Source organism: Stigmatopora argus, chromosome 7 (genome assembly GCF_051989625.1).
Source record: "Stigmatopora argus isolate UIUO_Sarg chromosome 7, RoL_Sarg_1.0, whole genome shotgun sequence".
Classification (NCBI taxonomy): domain Eukaryota; kingdom Metazoa; phylum Chordata; class Actinopteri; order Syngnathiformes; family Syngnathidae; genus Stigmatopora; species Stigmatopora argus.
Genome location: NC_135393.1, coordinates 16240252 through 16250926, shown reverse-complemented (window position 1 = coordinate 16250926; position 10675 = coordinate 16240252). Strand labels below are relative to the sequence as shown.

Genomic DNA, 10675 nt, shown 5'->3' with positions numbered 1-10675 from the left:
TTTATTTTTGTGTTTTTTGGGAGGAGCCTATCTTAGCTATTTGCTTGACAATTCAAAGGCATCGGTGGATTTGAAGCACCATTTTTGAAAATGACGTCAGTTGGCGTGGAAACTTGGCATGGTGTAAACAAAGCAGATGATCCCACAAAGACTGACAAACACACTGGGTTTAAATAGACAGACAAGGGTTGATCACGAAGTACAGACACCTGTTTACATGAGGGAAGGGAAACCATGAGAGACACAATAAGCGAAAAACCAACAAACCAACCAAAACACCAACTCACTTCACAACAGAAATAGAAGCAAAGTGAAAGCGTTGTTGGTTGATGGCCACATTTTTGTAAACTCCGCATCATTGGGTGGAGATAGGAAATATGATCCCTTTGGGTGGGACTGGATTTGACCCAAAATGTTGGTGTCGCCCTTGAAGGTCACAACATGACTCCGAAAAGGCTGCATATTCATCTCGTCTCTACTCTCGGTGATTTTTGGTTTGAAGCAACACTATTGAGCCAAAACAAGCAACACATCTGAATGGTATCACTTGAAAAAAGGGCGTGTAAATCCAACCTCATTGTCTCAAATGATCACCGTATTAGTCTCGGGGCATAGAATCGATCATGTCTGGACGCCTGCGTTCGATCCAATGAATTAAGCATTCTCAGGTGTTACGTAACTCCCTCTTGTTTCTTCCAGCAAAAAGTTCCAAGACACGCTGATTTACAAGGTGAGTGTTCAAACGGACTGATGTTTTCCTGCCGCCGCTGTCGCCTTTGCCATTCACTTCCGTAGAATATTAAGTACCCCCTGCCCAGCTCATTTTCTTTCGCCGTAATGGTCCACTCTTGCCTAAATAAATGAAGCTCCAGAAGCTAGCTAGGTTGGTGTCTTTCCATATGCTGAGCAAGGTCTCTTGCTTGTGATGAATGGCCCCCATCAGTACCTTCAGGCGCTAATCTGTGGAAAAGCCGTCGCCGGAGGGGCCGGCAACCTCGTGTCGCAACACGGGCGCGCCGCTGACTTGCGAATGTTGCTCAGAGAGACATATTTCTGCTGCTGGAACTTGCCGAGGGGAAACGTTAATTAGCCAGCTTGGCCCGTCGTAATGAGAAATGACGTCCCTTACGACGATGCGTTTCAAGGACAAAGGGTTGTTTGTACGCCGATGTTTTTTTTACTACCTGCTGCCGTCACACTGACTTTAAATGGGGTTTATTTTGCGCTATTGCGCAATCTGAGCAGTTGTCTCCAAATCATTGGGAGATGGCCCCGAACCAGTCCGTGAGATGTTTGATACTGGACCCGGTGGAATGAATCAATAATTTAGGATGTAATGCGTAAACATGACCGGTCTGATTCCGAGTCACTTGAATTTGCCAATATAGTGTTTGGTATTAGGAACTAGACATAAACCATTGTCAGTGTATTTAAAAGATTAAGTAGAAAATTCAATGTATCTCATTTATTTTGTCAAACTGCTCTGTGAAAGAAATCCCCCTAAAATATTTTTTAATTAGGTTCAGTATTAAAGTGGATAACAGAAAATATTTTATATATTTTAGATTTTACAAAATGCTTTTTGAACTACAAACAAAAGAAAAAATGGATTTAAAAAATTGCAATTATTGATTTAAAAAGGGGAAAATCGGGAAATATAATATACATTGATGATCTTAATTTGAATTTGATCCTAAAACAGAAACTTATGATTTACCTTCTCGAGCTAGAGAGTGAATCGAGAAAGTATTTTCAATGTTCAATGTTGAAAAAACTTTTTAAAAAACAAACAATTTAGTGTATCATTGTAATTGAGTACTTGTTATTTTTCAGGAACACATGATTTTGTGCCGCTTCGCCGACCAAACCGCTCTCCAGCTTCCGCCGGAGAGACGACTAACAGGTATCGCCAATGACCTATTGACAGCGTCCAACTTTTTTCTCTAAAGATCGCACAGTTCCGTTTCGTTAAAGCTACACAAAAGGACACATTGAGCCAACTCGCTTTACGGGTCGCTACGGATGCGGAAAAGCAGCTGCCACGAACAGCTGCCACTTGAGAGCTGTCACATTTGTCCCTGTGTCACTGTATAGCGCTTGTTCACGTAGAGGGAAACGGGATTGGATTACACGTTCTGATGTCTACTGTTTCGCCCGTGACCGACTGAAGCCAATCGCTAATATCCACGGTTGTTATGCTCGACTCTTGTTGTTAACACTCTCTACTTCCGCCGCTATTTTGTGTCATCATCAATCATTCGAAAGAGTTACATTGTCTCCAGTTGTTCATAGCAAAGTTTCACTTAAACAAAGTATTAATCTAAAAACATTTTATCGTAGTTTTCGGAGTATAAGTCGCACCCGAGTATAAGCCGCACCCGAGTATAAGTCGCACCCGAGTATAAGTCGCACCCGAGTATAAGTCGCACCCGAGTATAAGCCGCACCCGAGTATAAGTCGCACCTGAGTATAAGTCGCACCCGAGTATAAGTTGCACCAGCCAAACAATGCACGATAAAGAAGGCGTAAAAAAAGCCGCTTTGAGTATAAGTCACGTTTTTGGGAGGGAAATTTTTTATTTGATCGGAAACTATTAATAAAAATGCCAAACTGACAATGGTAAAATGGCTAACGGTATCTGTTCACATAAGAGGTTTTCAGATATGTTTAGCCTTAAAAAAATAACAGGCTGTCAGTGGTCAGAGAGAAAAAATACATGTATAGAATATACTAGAGTATAAGCCGAGGACCTTGTGAGGAGATTTTAGTTGTTGTACAAGAAGGCACCTCATTATTTGGTTTTGTGTCAAGTGGGTACGTGTTGCGAACATGCTTCAGGGAAAGTTAATATTTATTAAATGCATTTGTAATTGGTATTCAGCCTACGTCTCCCCATGGATACTTGAGCACTTATTGTACATTTAGCAGAGTATTTACACCATCTGATTTTGGAAATCTTTTCGTTTTGACATTTTGCAGGTTTGCTAACAACATATCAAATTTCACTTTGATATTTTAACTTTTGCATCAATGTGTTTATGTCCTGGCAGGTAAACAATGCATGGGCCTGGTAGACTTGGACCGATCGTGGGCTGCAGAATCCCACGGCTACCGGGTCCAGGTGATGACTATGGAGCCGGAGACGTGCTCGCCAAAGAACAACATGCTGGTGGGAAGGTCCTACCTAAACCCTAAAGAGTCCCTAAAGCAAATTGATTGACTTTTTTTTTTTTACGTTAACAATAAAAGAAAGCGTCCTCGTATTGGACATCAATAATGCCACTGTGTTTCATTTGTGTGTTGCTCCAGGGACAGAAAAAGTGTTAACTTTCTTCATTTCAAACAAGGAAAACTCTTTGGAAATCTAAATGCAAAAATAATAATTGGATTTCTAGCCTCATCCGTATCATTTGGGTTAATTGGGATGGAATTGTTGTTCGTATCTCCGCTCAAAATGTAAAAACGGGCCAAAATATTTATTCTCTCCCCCTGAGGCTTCATTATATAGGAAGTTTTCCCCTAAATACGACCATACTTCAACAATATTTCCTTACTTTTCCCTGTGAGATGAAGCACTTATCCAAAATAACCGACGAGCGAACACATGGCAGTGATCTGAAATTTCAGAAATATTCATTATAATGAAGTTTGCTTTAGAAATGTCAATCAGCCTATTTTGAACCGAACACTTAATGAAGCACATTGGTGGTTTGGTTGAATAAGGCACAACGTGCATCGAGTCTTGCCTGCAGGTGAGATGTCTCATTATACGCAAATGGCATTTTTGAATTCATAGTCACTCGTATTATATGTTTCATATTTCTACAATGGGAGTCTGCCATGAGAACCTGTCAGCTTCATTATTGGCATTCACTGCCATCTTTTTTCAACCCTTTATGGCGGAAATTGCTTGTTATTGCCTCATTTTGCCAATAAAAAATACATCCTTTTCATTTTACTTATTCTTAAAAGGTTATCAACTCTAAAATTGCCACCATAATGACCCAATCAAAACGCATTAGTCCAAATTGTTCATATAAATAAAATAAATAGATAAAAATACATGGGTTAGTCACATCAGGTGTTGAAATAGCAAGTCAAGACACAAGAGTATGTATTTTAAAACCATCTTTAATTTTTTGGAAGAAAAATAATCGCTTTTATTCAACTAAAATCATTTTAGATAATTAAATTAATAGATTCTCCACCCTCGGGTGGGTCAAGCACGCGCAACGTTCGGCGCCTAGCACGTGACGTCATTCTTAAAGCGACAGGCGCACGCACGCCGGCCGCTTTATAAGGTGTGACTGCCTCAACTTGTGAGGAAGAGGAGGGCGAGCGACACAGCAAAGGGGGGCAGCCTGTGCGACCCCCTCTACGCCCCCCACTGATATATGAACACGCGAGGCGTGCGATTGCTCGCAGAGAAGCAAAGCAGACGCGTGTGATTGCACTTGCGGACGGACTAGCAGACGGGACGAGACGCCATGGGATCCTGGATAAAGTTCATCCTCATGGTCGCCACCTTGTGCTGGCAAGCGCGAGCGGAGTTTGACGGCAGGTACGTGCATTCGTTTTTAAAGAAAATCTTGCACACTTGCAATGAAAGCATTCAATTCAATTTTCAAGCGACGATGTTCGGAATCGCTCTTGTTTGGATGAGATTTTATTAATATGTGAGGAGTTCTGCTCTGACAAGTTGACTTAATGCACCTGAATGCATCATTTTGCATGCATGTATTAATGAGTAGTAATATACATCCACCGCTATGTATCCGTATTTAAATTTAAAATCGTTCTATACTAACACTGAAACTTTAATTCTGTACTCGTAATGATAATAGAAATATTGATTATGAACGTTTTATTCTCTAAAAATATGCTTTGAAAAACATTTTGCGTTCATTTTGATCTCTTAACTGCAAAACCCTGTGTTTCACTTGTTTTGTTGGTGTTTTTTATTTATTTACCACAGTTACACACTATATTATACCTTTTGAATAAGGTAATGGGCAATTATTAATAGCTATAATTTAATTGCAGAATTGCACCTCAATACATCATATTTTATTTATACATTTTTACACATGCATTTAAAGCTCCCTATCAGCAATTGTTGCCTCATGTCTGTCAAATTTACATGACGTCATTTCATTTTTTAACACTAATACGGTGATGTTCTTTGTATAAAAGTTGTACAACATAACCTGTAGTTCTAAAATAAGAAAAACAATAATGGAAATAACATTTTATGATTAATGGCCAAAATAAAAATAAACAGTTTTACACTTTATTATTTTGTAATAAATGCATCCCTATTCCAAATACCTTATCATGATCATAGATATATTGTACCTGAATGCCTCCTTTTTCTCCACTAAGGTGTATTCAATTGGATCAATAGGCAAGTAAAAATGTATTATTGTAAAAAAACACCTCATCTGACATCTGCTGGTACCAAAAATTGCAGGCAATTTATAAAACCTGTGCAGGTGACGACATGTTTTGAACTTAAGTTCATCGCTAATAAAAAATGATCTTCGAAACGAGAGTCACAATGGCGCCAAAGTCTGAGCCCTGACCCCCGCGCTTCCTTCATCCAGCTGGTGTGGACTTTTATTTGTTTTTGTTTTTTTGTAAGTGTCTAAGCAATTTTTTTCCAAGATTTGACCCATTGCTTGTTGACTTTTTTTAAAAAAAAGTGTATTTGATCAAAAATATTGCAGTAACACGTGTATTACATCTATAACTGTTGCAGAGGGAGATATTTCAAGGGCGCAGGGCACATTTTCATATGCTTTATTTATTTTAAGACATTAATAAATGATTTCCTTATAATTTTCTCTCATTTTTGTGTGTTTCCTCACGTTTCATAAAAAAATTGGGACACTTTGACCAATTTTAAAAGGTTTATTTGGGAGTTTTGTGAGGACCGTGGAACGAATTAAAGAATTTACATATAAAGTGCACCTCTACTTACGAAATTTTCAAGTTACGAAAAAAGTCTTGGAACCAACTAATTTTGTAAGTAGAGGTACAAATGTATATTAATATGATTACAGAAACGTGTTGAATCTGTTTTGAAACTCCTCTTTGTAAACATTTGATACTTGATCCGCCAGTTTTTTACTGGGTTTTCAATTAAGACAGCCCTATAATGTAAATGTTGTTTTTCTAATTTCTTCAAATCTTGATATTTCTGGCTGCTTCTGTAAAGCTCCCCTGATGTTTTTCTATCCTGCACATTGTAAAACATGCTACCTGTTCTTTTCCAGCACTAGTGTGGAATGCATGAGATGAATTATTGACTATTTGTCAAAAGGAATTGTAGTGTTTGAAGATCCTCAACAATGGAGACTGAATTTTAATGCTCGCCTCAAACTATGTGCTTTATTTTTTTCATCCAGAAGCTATTTTCAAACTGCTAACCTCTCCATATCCAGGCCATCCAAATATATATATTTTTGGACTGTATAGCCTTTTTGGGGGGATTATATTTAACGCATTGGCTGCCATTGATGTCCAATTCATTTTGACTGAACGAATGATTGCCGAGTCAAACTGGATTGGGCGTTTATCGCTGTCAATGGCACTGAAATATGAGAATATTGTAACTTTTTATTTATTTATATCAAGCAGAGAGGAACTATTTTTGCTGTGAGTACAGTATTCACAATTTTTTTTATATTTAGATATAAATATATTAGTCTTTTTATATGCTTATAACTGTAATATTTGATAAATACACTTCATGATAATTGAAATTGAAGTGATTAATTAGTTTGATCAGTTTTCTATCAACATTTGGAACCGTTTATGGACATTTTCAAAAATAAATAAAAATTTCCTGTTAAATTCTGAGGTCCCGTCTCGGGGGCGCAAAAACATAGTAATAATACTTTGTGTTTTTTTTATTATTGCGGCCATGTTTGGTCTACATTATGCGCGATATTTGAGGGATTACTGTAATAGCAACAGCTTGATTTTTAGACATTATAATGCGCTACTTCAATAAAATATAAATCTATATTTTTCTATTAAAAGCCATTTGTACGTTATTTTGTGCATTTTAGAGTTTAAAACTGTTCAGATGTCACAAAAAGCAACAAATATCAGTATTAATGTCACTGTTCTGATGTTGTTTGTTTACATATAAAGTACACCTCTACTTACGAAATTTTCAAGTTACCAAAAAACATAAACGTCCATATTTTGTTCCCTTTCGCCGCCATTTCATTGGAAAATTCACTTTTATCCGACAAAGGCTGTCAATTAAGCGAAGGAACATGTGCTATCTAGCAATCCGTGACCACTCGTGTCTCCCCACCAAAACAAACGAGATGAATGCAAAGGCGAGAAAACCAACTAGAACACCTTCAAATAAATTTCCGCCCGTTCGGTTATTTACTGGCCATCTTTCATAATCGCCATGGTGACCGAGGGCAGCAAAGCGCTGATGGATTTCTCACGTCAGTCACGGCGTGTGCGCTTAATGATCAATTACGTAGGCCGCCATATTGTACGTTATTAACAGCGCGGCTGACGGAGCGGCCTGTCGCTGCGCTCATAATTTGCTCTTCTTTACGGCTTGGGTTTTATAAGAATTCATTGAAAGAAGGAAGCCCCCCCCCCCCCTAAGCCCCCCCGCCCCTACCTTCCCCACATTTATTACCTGCTCTACCTCGCTTATTGCCTTTTTGGAGAGCGCTCCTAACAGGCTTATCCTCGTGGCCCTGAGGGGTCCTTCACGGCCGACATCATTTTGCTCAGGCACGCACGTATACACACACACACACACACACACACACACACACACACATACACACACCAAAAAAGGTGCTGCTTTTCATTCCGCTCTAGGCAGCGTTGACAGCTGATTTCCTGTCTCGTAGTGTAACCCCACAACAACTCCAAAGTAATAAGTCGGTCATCAGTTGAAGCTGATGTCGACGTGTGATGCATTTTCTACTTATTTATTTAGTTCACTGCTTATTTAGTTACTTCTTATTTATTGATTACAGTAATCCCTCGAATATCGTGGTTAATGTAGACCAAACATGGCCGCGATAATTGAAAAATCGCAAAGTAGGGTTACCTCTATTATAATTTTTTTCTTTGGTGCTGAGTCCTCGTAGCTAGAGTGGCTTTCGCTTACGGGTTCCAGCGTGGATTTTCACATTTTTATGAACGTAAAAAAATATATATATTTTAATAATTAATAGCAGAAAAAAATCACAGAGGTGAATTCGCGATAAATGTTATCTGTTCCTTTGTTAGTTTGTTGTTGTTGTTATTTGTGCACTTCCCTACTTGTCTTGTTGACTACTTATTTATTTATTACATATTTGTTGATTATTAATTTATTAATATTTTCTTAAATGTGTTTATTACTTATGTATTAATTGTATTTGTTTTTTGTTTTTTGTTTTTGTTTGTGCACTTCCCTACTTATTTATGTTGTTGACTACTTATTTATGTATTACTTATTTATTGATTATTCATTTGTTTGTTGTTATTTGTGCACTTCCCTACTTATTATGTTGACTAATCTTGTATTGATTATTTATGTTTGTTTGTTGTTGTTGTTTGTGCACTTCCCTACTTATTTGTTGTTGACTAATGTTGACTATTTATTTTGCTCATTTATTGATTATTTGTTCAATGCTTATTTATTTGTTTGTTGTTATTTGTGCACTTCCCTACTTATTATGTTGACTACTTGGTTATTACTTTTTAAAATTGATTATTTGTTTATGACTTATTGATGATTTATTTGTCTGTTTCTTTTGTTGTTGTTATATGTGCACTTCATGGTGAAGCTTTAAATCTTGTAAAATGAGAATAATAAAAGCATCACTTCAATTACTTTAGAAAGGAATAATTATCACCCATTTTTCGAGACCCAAAAGTTGGGCTAAGTGAGTTTACACAAAAAAACTAAAAGAGAAATTTGCTGGAACTATCCGGACTATCTGTTTAAAAAAAATGCTTGTACTCACAGTCAAATTTGATGAGGAGTATCGGATGATTGTTTGTCATTTAAAGGATGGTGGCATCCAAACTTCGGCACCTCCTTTCAGCCAGCACCGTCACTTTTCTTCCTACCAGATCTTTTGTTCTCCGGTGCCGCGATTGGCTGCGGGGGAGACAGTAGGGGAGCCACCATTAGCATTTCATCATGTCGCCGAGAAGACACGAACATGCTTTCTGAATGCTGAGTGACAGTCACACTTGGCTGCGAGGCACAAACAAAGCCGCATTTGTCTCGCCGAGTTACACGAACGCGACCCGGTGACGGATTGGCGTTTGCCCACCGAGCTGTCGGCCTGTCTTTAACGGGATGCGGCGCTGCCTCGAAATTCCAAACTCAAAAATTAAATGGCGTTCTACGCATATAGATGAGATGCTATAAAAGAATATAGTACACTTTGAAGTTATACCGTCATTCACCAGCTAAAGACGCAGCATCAGGACCAACGTGGTCTTCCCGATCTGGCTCAAGGAGCCTTAAACAAGGTCACCAGGGCGCCGAATCAAAACCACAACCTCTGGGTTGGAGAATGACTATGCCACATCGCCCCAAAAATCACCACAGGTTAATATTTGATGAAATTCAACTCCACCTTTGACCACACTCTCCAAAATATCATTTCTGTCTCTTCTCATCCAATCACCTACCCCACAAATACGAAGTAAAAAGGTTAATTCGCTATCAGGTTATACTCAAATCTCTTTTCCGACTTCTGTGACATTTGAGCTCGTTACTGCAAACCGGGATAACGATTTCTATTTCATACGATAACAATATCCTGCAAGTTTGATCATAATCGCTTGGGCACAAAGAGACAGGAATGCACACGCACTTTTGTAGATAGATCAACATTTATGTCCTTACATTTTCTGCATATTCGGACTTGGAAGTCATTCATTCATTTTCTGTACCGTGTATCCTCACAAGGCTCGCGAGGGTGCTGGAGTCTAACTACAGGACACCCTGGTGGCCAGCCGATGAACAACCAATCATAACTGGGGGCAATTTAGTTCAACCAGCTAGCCTAGCATGCATGATTTTGGGATGTGGGAGCAAACAGGAGTACCCGGAGAAGACCTACCTAAGCCCGGGGAGAACATGCAAACTTCTCACAGGAGGATTGGAACCTGGGATCGAACCCTCGATCTCAGATCCTGTGGAGCCGACCCGCGAACCACTCAACCACCGAGCCGTACCTGGAAGACATTAAAGCGAGAAAAATGTTAGTGTAGTGACTTATTTTTATACTCATCTTTGACTTTGAAAAACGCCCGATCCTGAAGTCCAATGAGCATCTGCCTAATGGAATATGAGCACGGGGCGAGGCCTCTCGCGCCCCATTCGCCAACGTCTTCATTGGCATCGGGCTCACGCTGTGGCCTCCTTTTGCAGGTGGCCGAGACAGATGGCGTCGTCCAACGGGCTGTGCCGCTACGGCGCCAGGGTGGACTGCTGCTGGGGATGGACGCGCCGATCTTGGGGTCACTGCCAACGTGAGTACCCCGACAATGCTCGCCACCGCCGCCGCCGCCGATTGTGGGAGGAGGAAGGGGTGAGGCCTGGCAGGGTGTCAAGCTGGGTGGTGACAGATAGATGCTATGAATAAAACATGAAGGGGTTTTAGTGCTATTAACTCATTGGCTG

General features: G+C 39.5%; 2 protein-coding genes across 4 annotated transcripts in view; both read left to right on the top strand.

The window, feature by feature from the left end:
• Positions 1-3727, top strand: part of gstcd (glutathione S-transferase, C-terminal domain containing) — a 32042-nt gene extending 28315 nt beyond the window's left edge. The window contains exons 10-12 of one of the 2 annotated variants that reach the window (XM_077604996.1): positions 700-730; positions 1834-1903; positions 3051-3727. In XM_077604996.1, coding sequence (XP_077461122.1) covers positions 700-730; positions 1834-1903; positions 3051-3220 — 271 coding nt within the window. In that variant the 3' untranslated portion in view covers positions 3221-3727. The remainder of the gene's footprint in view (positions 1-699; positions 731-1833; positions 1904-3050) is intronic. The other variant, XM_077604997.1, reaches the window with a different exon arrangement.
• Positions 3728-4297: 570 nt separating this feature from the next.
• Positions 4298-10675, top strand: part of npnta (nephronectin a) — a 39246-nt gene continuing 32868 nt past the window's right edge. Inside the window, exons 1-2 of one of the 2 annotated variants that reach the window (XM_077604442.1) lie at positions 4298-4561; positions 10424-10524. In XM_077604442.1, the coding sequence (XP_077460568.1) occupies positions 4488-4561; positions 10424-10524 (175 nt within the window). In that variant the 5' untranslated portion in view covers positions 4298-4487. The remainder of the gene's footprint in view (positions 4562-10423; positions 10525-10675) is intronic. The other variant, XM_077604443.1, reaches the window with a different exon arrangement.